This window comes from Gopherus flavomarginatus, chromosome 3 (assembly GCF_025201925.1).
Source record: "Gopherus flavomarginatus isolate rGopFla2 chromosome 3, rGopFla2.mat.asm, whole genome shotgun sequence".
NCBI lineage: Eukaryota > Metazoa > Chordata > Testudines > Testudinidae > Gopherus > Gopherus flavomarginatus.
In genome coordinates, this window is record NC_066619.1 from 194,934,528 (window position 1) to 194,955,016 (window position 20,489).

The following is a 20,489-nucleotide window of genomic DNA, read 5'->3' on the forward strand; positions in this document are numbered from 1 at the left end:
GCATTTGAGATAATAGTTGTTTTGAACAGCAGTCACATTGCCCACAGAAAGGTTAGGAAAACCCCATCAAATCACTAAAGGAAGCAGCTGGCTAACTACGTTAAAAACAACAATCTGACATTAGTAAAACACCACAATCTATTTTCCAAGTTCATGAAGGCATTTAGTGCCAGGAACATAAAAAGAAGCCCAAAGGAACACCAGCCTCTGACACTTCATGCCACACTCCCAGTGGGCATGATACATTACTTTTCAGAGAGATGTCACAAATATAACATACACTATTGGAATAAATACTCAAAATAGCAGGATTAGTTTGTATTAATTGCAGATCACATTCACTCTCAGGTATCCTTGATTACTTAAATTGAAATTATCAAAAGGCACCTAAGGGAGTTAGGCAGCTGACTTCTACTGAACATCAATGGAAGTTTGATTATCCCAATCTTCCTTTTCCATGCTGTCAGTATACTGACAATTAGTCTCTACATAAGGCAATGATGAATGGATATAGTTTACAAATTTAGCACCACCAATCCTGATACATTCACATCAGATCTGCATTTAATCACATGTACACTCCTGATAAAAACAAATGCTTCACACAAGTCACATAATCTTGTGTAGTCTAGTTATAGGTTAGGAGGTCAGAAATTAATATGGCCTTGGGAGCCACTAGAAAGGCTGGGATTAGAACTCAGCTATTCCTGCCTCCTAACCTATTCTCAGTCACTAAACTAAGCTGCTGGTTGCTGGGTTTGTTTTGCTTTTAGCAATAAAAATACCAGTCTTCTTTAATCTGTATTACAAGCATTTTACATTATTAATCAATTTGCTTGTCTCTGTTATGAAGCCATAAAAGTGAACATGTCTAGGATGTGGTTGGGCAGATTAAGCTGATCGCATTGAAGTGGAGGATGCTATAATTTAAAACACATTAAATTTTAGTTTATTTTCAGAGCCAACTAGTAAAATTTATTATCATTTGTCCCCAGAAACTAATAAAACACTGAGACAACATATAGGGGAAAGTCTGGTGCAGGCTGTCAAAAATGCATTAGCAGGTTAGTTATTAAGGGTTACTCTGAAGCAAACAGTTACTCAGAGCATGTTGAATTATGATGATCACTTACTTAATAATGAATGCAGGGAGTGGAGAAATATGTTAAACTGTGGAGAATTAGGGTATGGGGTTTTGAGGCTGGGCACATTTCAACTCTATTGCATCAATTGTTCCTCAAAATGTAAATATACCAAAAGTAGTTAAAGGTTTCACTTCCTGGCACAAAATCAGAATTTCCTGGAAAATATGCCCTCTTTATTTGCTCCATTCCTTTCAAGACTATCTCCTTACCTTTCTGCCAATGGTATCTTTAAACTTACTTCCTTTAGTCTATGTGAGAAAGCTGCACTGCTACAACTTGATTATGCCAAGCATGCTATCAATAAATAATAAATATTAATAATGTATCTAGCCACATGGACTCCAATTCCTCCTGTTTCCAATTATTAACCTACTGCTGATGCAATGGACAACAGGATCATGTTTCCAGCGGTGTGTCAAATACATGGACAAAATCTTGACTTGATCTGTAGCAGTTTATTAGCTAATCTCAAAATAAGATATTGGACCATAAAGTAAAGTCACTTGTAACACACAGACACATATAACGAAAAAGTCAAGTGATGGAATTATTTAAGGAAGGGAAGAGAAAGGTATTGTGAAGAGGGGATGCTTATATTTGATCTCTCTCAAAATTCACATTTCCTGAAATCTCTCTGGGAAGGAATATGTCAGGATAATTATTTTTCAAACAGCAGTCAGGAAGTCTAAGATACATCTATTTTAAAAAATATTAACAAACAATAAATATTTTCAAAATAATAAAGAAAGCATTTATAGCCTTTTCCCTGTTATTTTATCTTACCCATCTAGTGGAAACTACTTTTCATAGCGTAAGGGTATGCTGCACCATTACCAGCCTCAGGCATTTTTTAAAATGTAATCTAAAGTGAATCATCAAAATTCAAGGCATTCAAGCACATCTGGGTCATGAACTACTAACCTACTAATTCACAGCATTTGTGTTTATTACTATATTGGGTATTTATATGATTAAGAAGAATTCAAAAGTGTAGATTTTAAATTTTGGGGGAGAGTGCTTATTACCGTAGTTATGATTTTAATAGCCAATTCCCATTCTCATATATATATATATGATTGACAGATGTTTTGGGAAAGCCAACTCACCATAATTTCTTCGGCTGTGAGCTAAGAGATCCATAATGCTGAACACACTTAACGTACATTTATACTTTACAAATCATCCAAAGCCTCCTCTCTGCACCCTTTCACATCTCATTGAATAACCATGCAGCAGACCAATAACATTTAAAATCATCAGACAAAAATCCCATCATAAACTGCTTCAGCCCTCCACAATGCATTCTTCAACAAGTAAGATTGGGAGCATGCCCGAAGCTCTACAGCCTCAGGCCATTTTGGAATGGAGGGGGGGAGGAATTCAGAGCACTCCAAAGGAAAAGATCCCTCCCAACCCCGGAAAAGTGCTCTGCCAGCAGTTATCTCCTCTATACCGAAGAGGGATCCAACTTAGGAACCTCTGAAGGTTTCAGTGGTGAAAGTGGAGAAATTGCAGTATGTCACTTTGTAATGTATGAAATTTTACCAGGACTAGCACCGGCAAAACTTAGAAAAGACAATAAATGTGAGGAAGAAGCTTTCATCTTAACAATATTTAATCTTGGAGAAACATAATAAACTAGGGCTAGATACTGCAAACTCTGATTCATGTGAATAGTTCTTACTCACTGAAGTAGTCCTGTTGGCTACTTCTTGGAATAAGGAATACTAGTGAGTTGGGTTTGTAGGATCTAGCCCTTATATTGTCAAAATGTATCTTTTCTCGTGAGTGGCTAAAGTGGTTGTCTCACATTTTCAATGGCAGTTTCACACATTTAGATGTGAGCAGTCTTACAGATAAGAAAGGTCAAGATGAATATTTGCCAAAATTTATCATCAGAATGACTAAGATTATTCTGTGTGTGTAGCAGGTGTCTTTCAGATACCCTTACACTGAATGCCTGCTACTAACACTAGGCAAAAGTCACTGGAAGAGGGAAAAAATTGATTTACTACAGATTAGATTCAAGTTGGGGGTTAGAATTTTTTCCCCCTGAAGGTGAAGAAATGTATCATTTCTCTTTGCATTGAAATTATGGTAAGAGGTCAGGTTGGTAGATTGATCAGTGTACATTAAGAAAGGAAGCTAAAATTTTCAGAGAGCTGAGACTGACACCACAGTATTGATTCCATTTGAGTAATTAGTAGTTTATAAAATTGCATCCCTGTGAAAGTAAGTAATCAATCTTACTAGACCACACATTTGTTGCATTTCTGTAATGGATACAATAAAACTCCAACAAAAGGAAGTTTCATAATGAATGTTGTATTGCATTAAGTGTAACTCTCTTACCGAGATCATCAATACTGAGAAATTACATAGACCTATAGATTATAGGGCCAGAAAAGATGATTGTGATCATCTAGTGTGACCTCCTGTCTAATGTAGGACTTTCCCAATTTAATTATTGTTTGAACTAGTGCATATATTTACGAAAAGCATCCAACTTTGATTTAAAAATTGCCAGTGATGAAAATTCAGCACAATCATTGGTAAATTGTTCTAATAGTTAATTGTCCTCACTTAAAAATTTGCACCTTATCTCCAAATTTGTCTCAATTCAGCTTCCACCCATTGGATCTTGTTCCACCTTTGTCTGCTTGAATGAAGATGCTATTATAAAAAAAATTATCATTTATGTAGCTACTTATAAACTGGGATAAATCACAACTTAGCCTTCTCTTTGTTAAACTAAATAGATTGAACATCTTGCATCTACCACTATAAAATATGTTTTCCTTTAATCATTCAGATGCCTCTTCTCTGAACTCTCTCTAAATTATTCACTCCAGCCTAGATCTGCAAAGGTATTTAGCAGGGTGGATTTGATTTAAATCACTAGTCAGGAAGACTTAATTTAGTCATGGTTTTCTACATAAAAGTGCATTCTTGTTGGTGGTTATAACCTTAATACATATGCTTCACAACTCACAGATAGATGTGTGTCTTCTAAAAATGAAACCTACACTATCCATTTTTAAAGTGATTTATTTTGAAAACTTTTCAGATTAGTTTAAATTTACAGCTGTATCAGAAAATAAATGATTTGGTTATTTCATTTACCAAAGGTAATTGCAGCAGATATTTATGACGTCATTGGGAGGTGAACTATCTCCAATTCAACAGGTTAATCATTAATATTTGGAGGATTTTCTTGCCATGCTGTATTAGGAGAACATCACCAGACAGACATTTAAATTGCTTTATTTAACTAAAAACCAACAACATTAAGTATTCTGGATTTTCTTCTTCAACAGCAAACATATATTTTAACAAAACAAGAATATGTCTCTCCCTTCTCACATTTATCTCCAGACTTCTTCTCCTTTTCCAGATCTATTCCACTCCCAACAATCTTCTATTCATTGAACTTTTTGAAACTTTCCACTTTTAGACGGGGTAAGGGATTGACTCTGTGTACACAAATTTGCAGAGGGACAATAGAGTTGAGGTCTGTTATTTCTCACCTCTATATATTATTTATTTATTTAGAAATATTTTTGCTGTTAACAAGCATGTTACCTCTGGAGACACAAATCCACAGTTTGAGAACTGCAAAACTAAGCATCCCTGATGGTATCTTCTAAACCAGGGCTCGGCAACCTTTCAGAAGTTGTGTGCCGAATCTTCATTTATTCACTCTGATTTAAAGTTTTGTGTGCCAACAATAATTTTAATGTTTTTAGAAGGTCTCTTTCTGTAAAAAGTATATAATATATAACTAAATTGTTGTTGTATGTAAAGTAAATAAGGTTTTAAAAACATTTAAGAAGCTTCATTTAAAATTAAATTAAAATGCAGAGCCCCCCCCGACCGGTGGCCAGGACCCGGCCAGTGCCACTGAAAAATCAACTGGTCTGCCACCTTTGGCACGCATGCCATAGGTTGCCTACCCCTGTTCTAGACTTAGCAGTGAGTCCCATTGGGTAGATAGAAAGATTAACTAAATAATCTATACAGAAGCCTGTGGAATCCCATAAAATTGAGTCCCTGATCCATGAACTATTGGAATTCATTCACAAAAAACTTTTCTTAAACCATACATGAATATATTGTCTCATACTATAGAATTAGAATTTATAAGCCCTATTGCATGATGAGATATCTTTGAGCTATAATGTATCTTAATTAAAACTATCTTTAGATAGGTTTTTTCCTTAAAAAGCATTTAATCAAAAAATGATTTAAATAAAAAAAATCCGATTTTTTAAATTAAAAAATCATTGATTTTTATCCACCCTGGTATTTAGGCATCATGACACTGAGCATCATGATGCTGAGAAATTCACAGGAACAACACTGCAATTCACAAAACCCTTACTGAGTGGGAGAAGGAATTTGAACAGGGATCAGCCACCTCTTTGATGAGTGCCTAACCACTAGCTACAGAGCCATTTTAACACTTTCATTAGCCCAATTAATAATTAAGTGGAAAATAAGAATGGCCATACTGGATCAGACCAAAGGTCCATCTAGCCCAGTATCCTGTCTTCCAACTGTGGCCAATGCCAGGTGCCCCAGAGGGAATGAACAGAACTGGTAATCATCAAGTGATCCATCCCCTGTCGCCCATTATCAGCTTCTGGCAAACAGATGCTAGAGACAATATCCTTGCTCATCCTGGCTAATAGCCATTGATGGACCTATCCTCCATTAATTTATCTAGTTCTTTTTTGAACCCTGTTGTAGTCTTGGCCTTCACATCATCTGCTGGCAATGAGTTTCACAGGTTGACTGTGCATTGTGCAAAGAAATACTTCCTTTTGTTTAAGAACGGCATTAATGCAAGAGATTGAGGTGGGTCTCCCTCAGACTATTCCATAGCCTAGTGGGTAGGGCACTCACATGACAGGTGGCCAATCCCTGTTCATAACTTCCCTTCTCCCCACCCCCAGAGGAATGGCACTGGAACCAGCCTACAGGAGTACCCTGTCCACTAGGCTAAATGATATAAGGGAGATCCTCCTCATCCCACCTACAACTGTTTTGTGTGAATTTACCTGAGACATCCAATCTAGTTGGCAGCCTCTGAAATTGCCTACAGTATTAGGTCCCCAGATATGCCTTATGCAGCCAAACACCTATCTTTCCCTGTTGGCAAATCAGTCTGGGGCTTACATGGGAGGTCGGAGTCTGGATGCCTATCATGAGGCTGCAATGCACATACCCAGCAGCAACAATTTAGGCATTGAGTGAGTTTAGGCACCTACAGGGTTAGGCAGCAACCAGGCAGGAGTTTTATGGATTGCAGTAGTGTGTGAAAATAGGTCTTAGATGTCAGAGTACCTTTGTGGATCTGACCCATCCTTCTTGAATTGTGGACACCAGACTTAGATACCGTATTCTAGCACAGTCACACCACTGCCAAATACAGAGGAAATATAACCTTCCTACCTGATATTACCATTTATACATCCAACAACTTCACAGAAATTAAAGCCCATGTAACGGTGTGGCACCCACCTCTCACAAGCATCCCCTTTTGATCAGATGTGTCTGCAGTTTTTCAGTTTATGATGAATCCTGTCGGTCGTTTCTCAGGCAGTTTTTCAGTGACTCGGCCCTCTGCCCTAGTCACATACACTGTACGGGAAACAGAACAAAGCCCTTCCAGGGAATACAGTCTTTAACTTGTCCCAGCCCTGGCATAGGGCCATATCCCCAGGGATTCCTCTCTGGGGACAGTATCTTCCTGCAGCCCTCCCTGGGCTTATTCCTTACTCAGTCCCAGCAGCCAGACAAAAGCTCCTTCTTTGCTCCCCTGCTCCCTACCCACACTGAGATGTCCGTGGTCCTGCTGCTTTTTCAGTCAGCCAGAATACAGTCCTCTCTCCTCCAGTTCCAGGCAGCAGCTGACTCACATAAAAGGAGCTGCAGTCAGTCTGCTGGCCCTGATAGACTGCTTCCTGCAACCACTCCAAGCCACTTAGAGGACTTCTCTACTGATCATATCTGGGATAGGGTGCGGTAGGACCCTGAGGCCTCCAGACCTAGTCCACCCCATCAAACCCTGAATTATAGCAATTCAAGCGTGAAGGATGAATGAGAGAGCAAAAAGACATTGATTAAATTGCAGAATAATGTGCATGTATGGTATTGATTAAAGGAAACTAAGAAGGACCTACTGCCTTACAATTAGAGATAGTCAAAAATGTTTGACTGAAAAAAATTTATATTAAAAAAGAAAAAAACACAGACTTTTTCCACAAATGAATTTTTCATGGAAAATTTAGAAGTAAAAATTATCACTTTTTGCAAAAAATTGGGTGTCTAACATGCTTTCAATTTTTTATGGAATGCTATCAAAATATTATTGAGGTGGTTACACAGGTTTTTCCATTTATAAAAAACAGTTTTTCAAATTTGCAAAAAGCGTTCAGAAAAAAATAGGATCCATTTTGAACAGTTCAGAACAAAAGGCATTTCAAAATGTTGCAGTTTGTCATGCAAATGCTTTTTTATTTTTCATCTCTCTCTTGTTATAACACAGCCATACATTTTCCAAAGTTGTTGTCAACACCTTTATGTCCAGTAGCTTGGGGCCTTGGAAATCTCAACAGCAGCCCTGGAGATATAAGTGAGCATCAAGAAATTAGAAACTACCAAAGAGTGACTAGAAAACAGAAGATTCTATATATTTTTACTGTTAAAATCATTTAAAAATCCACAGCAAAGCAAACAAGGGAAGGGAGCATATCTAAAATCTATACCACAGGACAACAGTTTTGATACCTCTCAACAAGCCTGGCTGAACTGAATTTCTCCAACTAAGCATGCATATTTTAGAAGACAAAATTACATCTTCAATAAGTAGAAAATACTTCATGCTTTAAAAAAAAATAGAATAAAAAAACAAACTCTTAACTATAAAATAGTGCATTCAGATAGCCCATATGTTGCTCACACATTACCAAACCGTTGGGGGATGGTTTCACTTTTGCACAGAACTAGAAGGCTCTGATGAAAGACAGTTCTCCTTTAAGGGTTGTCTGCTGTCACACTTTAGGTGCAATTCAGATCAGTGAGGTTTTGTCATCACTATATTGTGGACACAGGCCCTTGCGAAGTCATAGAATATCAGGGTTGGAAGGGACCTCAGGAGGTCATCTAGTCCAATCCCCTGCTCAAAGCAGGACCAATCCCCAACTAAATCATCCCAGCCAGGGCTTGTCAAGCCTGACCTTGAAAACCTCTAAGGAAGGAGATTCTACCACTTCCCTAGATAACCTATTCCAGTGCTTCACCACCCTCCTAATGACAAAGTTTTTCCTAATATTCAACCTAAACCTCCCCCACTGCAACTTGAGACCATTACTCCTTGTTCTGTCATCTGGTGCCACTGAGAACTGTCTAGATCCATCCTCTTTAGAGCCCCCCTTCAGGTAGTTGAAAGCAGCTACAAAATCCCCTCATTCTTCTCTTCTGCAGACTAAACAATCCCAGTCCTGTAATCCATTTAAAACTCATACAGTTCCACATCACTAATAAAAGCAGATTTTTTCAGAGCATTATCTGAAGAAATTTGCCAGTATTCTTTAAATAAAAAAAGCTGATATAGTTAGCTTTTCTTAAGGTATGCAGCAGATCATCAATTCTAGGCATAGGATAAGCATCTGGTACCATGACAGCATTGAGTTTCCTATACTCAACCAAAAACTGTAGTGTTGTCTGTCTTAGTAACAAAGACCACAGGTGATGCCCAAGAGCAGTCAGACTCTGTAATCATTCCCAGCGCCAGCATGCTCTGCATCTCTGGGCAAGTTTGCTCTTGTACCTTGCCAGTGGTACAGTAGGCCCTGCTGGGAAGTGGCAGTGATCCTACAGTAACAATCTTATGAGTTAGTGAGTCTTCCCGGGCTTGGTAGAAACACTTGTCTATGTGCCTGCAGTACAGAAAACACCTTTGCTTTCTCAATTTATATTAACTCACTGTAGATATTGAGGCTTTCCAGAGATGAGACAGTTTGGCATTCAGCCATCAAATCAATGAGGAGATGTGCCTGTTTCCTTTTCTGCACAACAGATTATGCTTACCATGTCTTCTCTCTTGTGATCAACTTGAAATCTGTTTACATGCACCAGCTGCATGGCAGCATTACTGTGAAGTCTTTTGCCATGTATGTACATTCAGTTACCTCTTCTATTATTTCAAAAGGTCCCTTCCAGGAGTTTTGCGTTTTTTCACAGGGATAAGTAGCAACACTAAATCTCCTACTTCAAAGAGCATTTACAACTCTATTGGTCACGCGTTTTGTTTGGCCTGACTGTCCCTGTGGTGACTCTGAATGATTTCCAGCATGTCCTTTAACTCTTGCCTGAACCTTTGTACATATTCAGCTATAGGCTACCCTTCTGTCTCAGTACGTCCTTCCCAGCAGTCTCTGGTAAGATCTGGGAGTACCCTCAATTTCCCTCTGTATAGAGATGGAAATGGGCCAAACTGTTTATAAGGAAGTGCCCCAAGAACCTACAAACAACAAACAGTGTAACATTTCATCCTAATCTTAGTCCTGCCATACATCCTCAGTGTTGATTTCAGTGTCCCACTGAACCTCTCCACTACACCATTTGTCTCTAGGTGATATGGGGCAGCTCTTAGTTGTTTTATCCCATACAACTTCCATAAATCACTGAATAGCTGAGACATGAAATCTGACTCATGATCTCATAAAATAATTTTAGGAAAACCCACTTTGCTAAAAATAATGAAAAGGGCTTTTTGCTACAGAAACAAGCTTTATGTTAATAGAGTAACTGCTTTGGGATATTGATGGTAAAATCAACTACAACCAGGACATATTTCTCCCCCCTTTGGGCAGGGTGTGGCATAGGACCCACAATGTCCATTGTTACCCTATAAAATGCCTCTTATATTACAGGCAAGAGGCAAAGAGGAACTTTCTGCAGTTCTTTTTTTTTTTTTGACATAATTCACAAGACCTGCAATAATCTACCCCCTCATTCTCTACCCTGGCCAGTATTTTTTTTTTAAATGTTCACAGATTTCCACGGCCCTAAGTGACCAGTAAAAGGAAAATCATGTGTCAGCAAGATTAATTCCCCACAGTGCTGGGCAGACACAGTCAGCCACTTGTAAGGTTTCCCAGGGATTTTACTGTTCCCCCCATGAGCTTACCTCTATATTCTCCATTTCCCCTCACTGAGGTCCCCTTCAGGACATATCTCCATATGCACTCTAGAGTGCAGTCTACCCTTAATTCATCTGCAAAATGCTAGCAGCTGACAACCGGGACAGATTCTTCAGTAGCAGAGGTAAATTCCCCCTCTCCCAGTCTCAGAGGATTCTACTTTCCTCTGCTATGCAAGAGCTGGCCTCAATCCCTCCCACAACTGAAAGCACTTTGCTTCCTCTTGCTCAGCAGGGGATGTCCCCTTCTCCCACAGCTGCTTCTTTGTCTGCACAATTCTCTTCTATGGGTTACAATATTAAGATCTGCGAACATACTAAAAATATCACTTCCCCCCAGCACTGCTGTGGAAGTGCTGCTTAATATCTCAACTTTCAAGGTACCTTTCAAACCTTCTAATTCAAAATGCACCTTAGCCAGAGGTACAGCTATTTTATATTTTTTCAATGCAAGGAGCTCTACTTCCTGGTCAGGTAACATGTGTATCCAGTTTTTCTGAATATGCTTTCCTTGACTTGAGAAATCTGTACTCCAATGTCCCTTGAGGCTACCCATTCCTTGCAATTTACATTGGCAACCATGATAAACTCCAGGTCCACTTCCTCAAGATCAGGCATCACAAAATTAATTGGTGTTAATGACACTTGTATTAACCTGCATTGGATTGGGTGTGATCTTAGTTTATCTTAAGGCACTTATTTCTCATGTGCTCAGTGGAGTTACATGGGTGGTACCTTCTTGGACCATTCTCCTGTACAGGTTGTGTATAACAGGGATTTCCAGCAAGGGAATGATTCTGAGGAGGTGAGCACCTGGAGTCCCAACCACTCCCCTTCTATCCAGTGGTAAAACAGGGTCATCCCCTTTATACCAGGCTTCTGTCCCTACTTCGGTGTCTTGTGCTTATTAGACATTTGGGCTTGTACAAAGGAATCAGGAGGCAGGATGGCAACTTCCTGCAGAGAACTTAAAGATTTATTCTATATTACATCTCAGAACATATGCTTAGAAAATGCTCTTGAGCAAAGAGATCAAACAAACAGTCATAGTTCTCAGCCACTTTTCCCTTTTTCTTGTTGAGCCACACATCTTCTCGACACATTGACTCATGCCAACACTTTTCCTGAGATTTGTGAATTTCAGACTGCACAACTCAGGGGTAATTTGCAAGCTTTGCAAGACACATTTTTAAAAGTCAGACTATTTCAAAGCTTTTTCAACTAGCATTTCATTAAATATGTTTAATGTTTTACAACACAACTTTGCAATCGGGGGACTTCCTTATCTTCTGGAACTTTATGAACCTCACATAACCTTTCAAAAGTGCTAAAATATGCTTCAATACAATCTGCTTCTTTTTTGTATGCAGGGCACAACCTGTCCCGGCAGGGTATTCCTTGGATGGAGGGAGTACCTGGAGACTGTGGGATTTGCCTGTTTGCCCATTTTGCTCTGGGCATGAAGCCTTTCCTTCTCATTTTCTTGGGTTTCCTTCTTTTCCAGTTCCATGGCTTGTTAGTGTGCAGCTGCTTCTGCTTCCAGGTCTGGGCAGCATGCTGCTTTTTGCTGCTGCCTTTCTGTCTCCCTTTCCTTGGCTCATGTTTGTTTCCCATTTTTGGTGTCCACATTCTTTGTCTTTCTTCCAGACAACCATTTTTATGGTTCATGCTCATCTCTTAATTTGTCATTCCCCAACCTGGCCAGCAATAACTTTATAGTTGCTTCACAGATGCTCATGTTTATGCTTTACTTTTGTTCTATTTCCCTTATCTGAAATAAACAAAATGAAAATAATAAAACAGTAATCTTTCTTTTGACTGTTCCTAGCCTTCAAAATTGAGAATCACTTAAAAACTGTTACATGAGTGTTTAAAGTGTAAATCTCAGTTAAAATAGCAAGATGCTTATGCCATAATTATGCTATTGTCACATTTAGGGGTGCAATTCAGACCAGCGAGATGTTCTGTTACCACTTGTATTAAAATACTTCTGCTACTCATAGCTTCCATCCTGCATGCACTCTGTATTCTGTAAATTGTACTACTCTGATTCAACCACTTTGAATCCAACAGCCTGCCAGAAGTTATAAAGACAAGAGTGTGTCTAGGATCAGACTTGGTGAATGTTAGTAAGTCACCCCAACTCACCCCCAGTCCTGAGCTTTCTCAAACTCATGTGCTCTGCAATGTCCATCCCTCTCCTGCAACATTCATAGGCACACCCCAACAACTTGCCACATTAACTGGAGTTAACATGCACTTTAAAGCAAACACAGAACTTGGTTGGGTTAGATTAAAAGTAAAACTAGTTTACTAACAAAAGAAGACAGGATTTTAAGTGAGTTCAAGTATGAGAGAAAGTCAGAAATGGTTACAAGCAAATAAAGGTGAACACACACATCTCAAAGTCTAAAACTTAATCTAGCAAGGTACAGACCTTGTTCAAGATGGCTTTCCCAACTAACAGTCTTCCAGAAAAATGGTGTCTGACTCCCCCTTCCCTCTCCTCAGGCTCTCCTTCAACAGCCCAAAGTGCAGGTTCCTTTGTTTTCTTAGATGCAAGACATACCTTGGGATATTCTGCTCTTTCCTTTCTAGAATAGTATGGATTTTTCTGGTTACCCCTCAAAGTAAAGTTTATTCAAGCAATGTGGAAGATGACAGACTCTGGTAGTGAAGGAAGCTCCATGCTCTTTCTTCCTGCACAAGTGTTTGCTAAAATGTAAATTGTTTTGTTTCTTTCCATCTCCTCTCTTCCCTCCCCATTAGTTGATTGCACTGTTTACTGTTTATGTGTAAACTGAGGTAAACTCACATTCCTTTGTTTAGGATGGAGCTGTTTAACACTTTTACCTGTCTGGTTTTGAACAAGTACTAGTAACATCATTCCCGGTAATTCATAACTGTACATATACTGTTGATATTGTTAGCCATGATATTATTAATCAGTAAGTTATTAGTTTTCAAATGATACCTCACAAGGCATATTTTGTATAAAGATTATTAAAATAGTGTATAAGGTGTGAATACAGGGGTGCATAAGGTTACAGAGTCCCACACTTTCGGAACACTCCTGCTGCAACCTTTGAGAAAGCTCTGGTCAGAAACAAGCGTGCTTGTCTCGCAGAAATCTATCCTTGGTCTAGAGGACATAAGGACCCAGAAATCTGACCCACTTCTTAACTCCTTCCAAGCACTTGTGCATCTTGTCTGAACCTCCCCTCCCAAGCTTTCTAACATCAAAGTACAAAGGATGAAATTCTGGCCCTACTGAAGTCAAGGGCAAAAATCCCACTGATTTCACTCCATGTACAGTCCGGTATTTTAGTTACTATATCAAACACAATTTAAAAAAATATATTTTACAAATTTGCACCAACTAAGAACTCTATTTAATTATCTGTGATAGAGCTATCATGCCACAACACAACTAGGCAAGCAAACATTTTAAACAGCAGACACCATCATGGGAAATACAAGCCCCAGCACACTCTCTGATCTATTTTCATGTTGTAGCACTTCAAAGTAACAAGGGACGTTGTGAAAGAGAGTAAATTCATTTAAGAGGTTACACTGTAAAACAGGTTAAAAGGGTCTAGCATAAATGCCAGCTGCTACCTCTTAACATGGCCCTCTTATCCATTAACTTTCAAAAAATATTAAAACAGTGGGGTGAATGCATGACCATTTGACTGCACATTCAACTTAAATGTCACATTCTTTTGGAGTGAATGCCAACAGAGTGCATTGTGCCTTTAGAAAATATGAAACTTTAATTAGAGAGAATGCCAAACTTGCTGGGTTTTGCTCTGATACAATCTGGAAAAGAGGAACCAAGAGTCCTGCTTGCCAACTTTTGATATTATATGAAAGATATATTCTTTCTGCATTTCAAGAGATATTAGAATGTGGCCAAGCAAGTCAGTTTGCCCTCTTATAAGTCAGTGTTTGTGTGCAATTCAAAGCAAGTGAAATTCCCTTTGCTCTCATCAGAGGAACAGCACAACCTTTGAAAGTGTGCATTTCTACTACGGTTTCCATTACAAAGTGTGCGGCATTCAGGCTGAGCCCTATCTCAGGTGGTAGCAGGTTCCCATAGCTAGCCCAAGTGAGTTTAGATCTCTTTTCTGTCAATTACAGCTGTTATGATGCAAATATATTGACAGTTGGTTCTTCAGGTATGTAGCTTGAAACATTTTTAGATATTTAAAAATAAGTACCGTGATCTTGAAATGGATCTGGTAATAGCAGTGTAGTGACAAATGTAATAGTACTGGAGCCCTGCAATGCACCCACTGCATCTGTGCACTTTCTCCCTCTCTATTTTCTTCACCTACACTTACTGTACATGCATCCTGTAGAGGAAAACTGAGGTCACTTATTCTATCTCCACCCTTTTGGAGCATGATGCAACACAATGCTCTGTCCTTACAATTGGAAGCACAGCTCCAAGGAAGGGGGTGGGACCAGGCTGCCATACTGTTGTTACTGGAAGTAGCTATTGCAAATTCCTCCTTGATCTGTGGGGAATGGCGTGGCTTTCCCATCACCTCTGGATTCTAGAGCCTGGCCAGTCCCAGCTCCTCAACTAACCCTGACTCCACTACACTACTGGTCTGGTGCTGCTCCTGACCAGGGCCCAGAGCTACCATGCAGAGATGAAAGTGTGGTCTGAGTAGTAAGGAGTAGTAGCCATTTGCAGTAAGGAGCAGCAGCCATTAGCTTTTTGCAGTAAGGAGCAGCAGCTGCCATTAGCTAAAAGTGCAGTCACATTCCATCTAAACTGTACAGAACAATAGAATATCTGGTTGTTAAGGAAGTATAACATCTACAGACAAACATTAAGATGTTTAAAGAAAATCTTTGCAAGATAACACTCTATTTGGCAGAACTGCTTATCAGCAGTTTCAACTGGGAAAAAAAATCCCTTTTTTAAACCTTCAGGTGTTTGTCTGTTGCATAACTAGTTTCACAACATTTGAACTGTATGTAGGGAGTAACGTGCTAGGACTGGTTAAATAATTGTAGGGAGTAATGTGCTAGGACTGGTGAAAGAATTGTTTCATAATACTTTAGTAAAAATAATTGGTTACAGTACAGATAAGAAGGACCTAAGTCAGGGATCAGCAACTTTTGGCATGCAACCCACCAGGGAAAGGTCCTGCCGGGCCGGGCCAGGCCAGTTTGTTTACCTGCCGTATCCACAGGTTCAGCGATTGCAGCTCCCACTGGCTGCGGTTTGCGGCTTCAGGCCAATGGGGGCTGTGGGAAGCTGCATGGGCTGAGGGATGTGCTGGCTGCCCTTCAAGGGGTAGGTGTGTTACAGGGCTCTGCTTATTTGGGGGGTGGGGGAACAGGGACAAGGGTGTCTCCACTTACCCAGTGCAAGGTTGATACACCCCGACACACAGATGTTGAGACTCTCAGCTGGGGCAGACAACACAAACAGGGACTCCAGCCTTCTAGGTCAGAACCAAGGAATAGTGTGTTGCCCCTGACCTTTTGGGTAGAGCAAACAATAACAAATAGAGGCTTCAGCCCCCTGGGTGGGGCAGAGCAAACACAGTCTATAGCTAGAATCTCCAGCAGTAATGCCCATCTGCCAACACAGGATAGAAGATCCAGGCCCATGCTGCTCCACCAGGTTCTGATCCAGGGCAATGTGCAGCTAGCAACCTCCTGTTCAGGATTCAAGTACTGATTCCCAATGTATTCCCTGGGTCACTTCCTAGCCTTAAGTCCATTTCAGACCTCTCCTCTGTGAGCACCGGCTTGGTGTCCCCATCAATCTCTATAGCTGGAGGGTTTTCCATAACATAGACAAGGACCTCTGCTTCAGCAGGCTGACTATTCTTCAACATCCTCCTCCTCAGTCAGCCCAGAATGAGCTGATCAACCTTCTTTTATCTGTTTGCTCCACCTGGAGCATGTGCAGCAGAGTTTAGGGGATATAGACTCTTGGGCCCAACGTGGTTAACCCCCGCTTGTCTAGTGTGGGGTCTCCCATGACAGGGTGTACCACGGATTTATATTTTCTGCTTGTCATAAACAGATGGTTAAGGGTTAATGTCTCTTTTGCCTGTAAAGGGTTAACTAGCTCAGTAAACCTGGAACACCTGACCAGAGGACCAATCAGGAGACAAGATACTTTCAAATCTCAGTGGAGGGAAGCCTTTGTCTGTGCTTTCTAGGTTTCTTCTTTGTTCTCTCTGGGTTCTGAGAGAGACCAGACCTGTATACAGACTCTCCAATTGTGTGAAACAGCCTCTTCTGTTCAATTTAGTAAGTACTAGTTAGAAAGGCGGTTTAGTCTTTTGATTGTTTTCTTTATTTGCAAATGTGTATTTTGCTGGAAGGATTGTATCTCTGTTTGCTGCAACTTGTATTTGTGCTGGGGGGAGGATTCTCTCTAGTGTCTATAAGCTGAAAGACCCTGTAACATTTTCCATCTTGATTTTACAGAGATAATTTTTACTTTTTTTCTTTCTTTTATTAAAAGCTTTTCTTTTTAAGAACCTGATTTTTTATTTCTTGTGTAAAACCCAAGGGGAGGGGGTCTGTACTCACCAGGAAATTGGTGGGAGAAAGGAGAGAAGGAGGGAGGAAAAGCCTGATTTCTCTCTGTGTTAGGATTACTGTCTCTCTCTCAGGGAGAGTCTGGGAGGGGGAGAGAAGGGGGGGAAGGTGAATTTAAGATTCAAGGAGTTGAATCACAGGGATCTCCCAGTGTTACCCAGGGAGGGGAGAATCTGGGAGGAGGAAAGGAGGGGGGAATGGTTTATTTCCCTTTGTTGTGAGACCCAAGGGGTTTTGGGTCTTGGGGTCCCCAGGGTAGGGTTTGGGGGCCATAAAGTGTCCCAAAACACTATTTTTTGGGTGGTGGCAGCTCTATCATTTCTAAGTTAGTAATTAAGCTTAGAGGGGTTCATGCAGGTACCCCATCTTTTGGCCGCTAAGGTTCAGAGTGGGGAATCATACCTTGACACTGCTTTATCATTTATCCCTTTCATAATAGTTCCTAACATTGTTAGCTTTTTTTTACTACCACTGCATACAGAATGGATGTTTTCAAAGAACTATACACGATGACTCCAAAATCTCTTTCTTGAATAGTAACAACTAATTTTGACCTCATCATTGCATACATACAGCTGGGATTAATTTTTCCACTGTGTATTACTTTGCACTTATCAATAAGATTACAATTTACTCATGGACAGGTCACAGGCAATAAACAAAAATTCACGGTCAAGGGGGGTGCTTAGCTTAACTGGAGAGGGTGAGGCACCGCTCCTCTGGGGAGGTGGGGGGAGGGGTTGCCCGAGACACCGCTGCTCTTGCAGCAGGGGCACCCAAAGCACCGCTGCTTCTCAGGCAGTCCCTAGGGCCAGCAGCACCAGCTGTTGCCCAGATGGTCCCCACAGCCAGCTGCTGCCAAGCAGCAGCTGCTTTGCCCACCCACAGGACCACCAACTGGCTGTCGCTTTGGCTGTCCAGGTCTGCCTGAGCAGTAGCTGGTGTGGCTGGCCCTAGGGCCGCTCCAGCAGTGGCCGTGCGACTGACTGCAGGGCCACCTGACCTGCTGGCTATGGGGCTGCTCCAGCAGCAGCCAGTATGGCTATCGCTGGGGCAGCTGCTTGGGGGGCCCAAGGGTCAGCCACATGGGCTGCTGCAGAAGTCCATGGAAAGTCACGAAATCCATGACTTCTGTGACCTTGATGACAGACATGCAGCCTTACCTATCAGCACTGAATTTCATCTGTCATTCTGTCACTGGGTTGCGAGATCCCTTTGTAACTCTTCACACAAAGCTTTGGATTTACTATATTGAATAATTTTGTACTGCCTGCAAATTTTACCCTCCCTCTTCACCACCTTCTCCACATCATTTCTGAATATGCTGAATAGCACAGGTCCCAGTACCAGTCCTTGGGGGACCCTGATATTTACCTCCCTTCATTGTGAAAATGACCATTTAATCCTTCCCTTTGTTTCCTATCTTTTAACTAATTACTGATCCATGGGAGAACCATCTCTTTTATTTCATGGGAGGTGTGACATACTGAGGGTGGGGTTGATGGAGCAGAGAATCTGAGGAGGAGGCTGATAGCCATAGAGGTATGGAGGGGACAGTGCAGCAGCAGCGTTATCATAGGCATACCCTGAGGTTCAGAAAATGACAAGGCCAAGCTGCCCGAGCATAGTTTTTCAAGGTAATGGAGGGTAACTTCATCATAGATTTCACATGCTTGAGTGATGCTATGGACTGCTCTGGCAGCACTACAGACCTGGGTAATAGATAAGCAACCAATGAGGGATGCCAAGTCTTGGGATAATGCATGTACAACAATTTGCTCTACCTACTAGGGCAGCTGCTTTTTGATAAATCAGTTGCTATATTTACTGAGTAGTCTTCAAGCTCAGCCCTGGATATAGCACACTGCTAGCTTTGATGTGGTCAAGCACAGATCACTGTGAGTGTGTTTGTATCCTACAGCGAGAGATGTAAACCACAGAGAGGATAGCATGTGTTATATATCTGCCTCTGTGCCTGACCCAAAGGATGCGAGTCTACTGAAGTCCCAATCTATGCACATAACACATACAGATTAGCAGGTTACAGGGACACAATCTCTTCAAGTCAGCCTAAGCTGAAAAAAATAATTTCTGGTTAGATAGATAGTCTTGCTACCTTGGCTTCTATCTATTTTAAATTCACCAAATGCACAGTGAGCTCTTGATCTGCACTTTCTTTTAGAGCTACTGTTTGAGGGGGAAAAGGGAAAAAAAGAGAAAGACAAACCTTTTTCCTCTGCCTACCAACATCTGGTCTACACTGAAGAGTTGTATCAGTTTGTGATATGATAAACAAAAAAAAACCCCAAACCCTTGACTGACACAGCTATGCTGGCAACTCACCTGTATAGACATAGATGGAAAAGCGCTCAGGGAGATGGCATTTCTACACCCTTCTGTCAGTGTAGGCTCTGTCTACAGAGCAGGGCTTTGTTGAGATCTTTGTTAGCTATTCCTCTTTTCTCACACAGATTCTTCATTTTTTTTTCAGACATAGGAGAGGAGGGAGACCCTTTTAATAAATCTCAATCAAACACAGCAGAGGCAGCCTGACCCTATGAACAGCAATTATGTTAGTAGCTTAGGCAGAGAGGTTACCGAGGGAGGTGGTGGAATCTCCTTCCTTTGAGGTTTTTAAGGTCAAGCTTGATAATCATCCCAGGCAGAGCTTTTAGTTGGAGTTGGTCCTGCTTTGAGCAAGGAGTTGGACTAGGTGACCTCCTGAGGTCCCTTCCAACCCTGATAGTATTACCTGGCTAGACACATTCAAGTGCTTGCTAACCTCATGATGTCTGGCTCTGCCCATCTCCATGTGTTTTACTGAATGCCAAGACAACGGCATAGATGCCTCTAGCTAGGACATACTAGGCGGAGTCTGCTGAGGGAGCAGGAACAGGCGCTCACTGCAAGCCGTTATTATCCACCCCACCTCACCATGAGCCAGGGCTGCACAGCCTGGCTGGTGTAAGGACACGTTTAGCAACCCTCCCGTTTTGCAACTAGGTGCAGTTTCCGCCACGCAACGTGACTATGTAGGCTACTGCTCAGGACTTGCTGCCGCCTGGTCCATGGGGTTGCAAACCAGGAGGGTAAATTTCTGCCCCCTCCCCCGCTCAGACCCTGACAGCTCCCTCGCTGCGATTTGCCCCCTTGAGCCTTTTAAACCCCTCACAAACAGCAGGCAGTAAATCGTAAGTAGAAGTGAGGGCAGTGGCGACAGCGAAGGTCACTGGGCAGGCTGCCCGACACCACCTGGGGCTCCGCCGGCCGCCCCCTCGGGAGCAGCGAAACCAGGGCCCGGCCAGAACTAGCGCGGGGGGAAGCGGGCTGCGCGGACCTCGTCCCCGCCCCTGCTCGCTAAACGGCTCGTGCCGGCCACGGTCGGGGGAGGGGGGGCACAGGGGTTCTTTCTGCACTTGTGGAGGGGGGATCCGAGTTCTGTCTCCCGCCCCGCCCAGGTTGTCCCCCTGGTTACGCACGCGAGACGCTGGCCGAGGTACTTAGCGACCAACCACAGAACTGCGGGGAACAGCGGATTAACGGGCCCTTACCTCACCCCC

At 41.6% G+C, this 20,489-nt stretch overlaps 1 protein-coding gene and 1 long non-coding RNA gene across 3 annotated transcripts in view; both read right to left on the bottom strand.

The window, feature by feature from the left end:
* MGAT4D (MGAT4 family member D) overlaps positions 1-6,806 on the bottom strand; it is a 113,154-nt gene extending 106,348 nt beyond the window's left edge. The window contains exon 1 of the mRNA XM_050946491.1: positions 6,669-6,806. Within this exon, the coding sequence (XP_050802448.1) occupies positions 6,669-6,681 (13 nt within the window). The 5' untranslated portion in view covers positions 6,682-6,806. The remainder of the gene's footprint in view (positions 1-6,668) is intronic.
* Positions 6,807-7,637: 831 nt separating this feature from the next.
* LOC127047859 (uncharacterized) lies at positions 7,638-20,425 on the bottom strand. 2 transcript variants are annotated; one of them, XR_007773468.1, is made up of 6 exons: positions 20,409-20,425; positions 19,273-19,484; positions 18,515-18,641; positions 15,733-15,852; positions 11,769-12,124; positions 7,638-7,770 (listed from the first exon to the last, which is right to left on the bottom strand). It is a non-coding gene; the product is annotated as an uncharacterized LOC127047859 (long non-coding RNA). The 2 variants fall into 2 exon arrangements; XR_007773467.1 differs by lacking the exon at positions 18,515-18,641 and having other exon boundaries at positions 20,409-20,423.
* Positions 20,426-20,489: the final 64 nt, after the last annotated feature.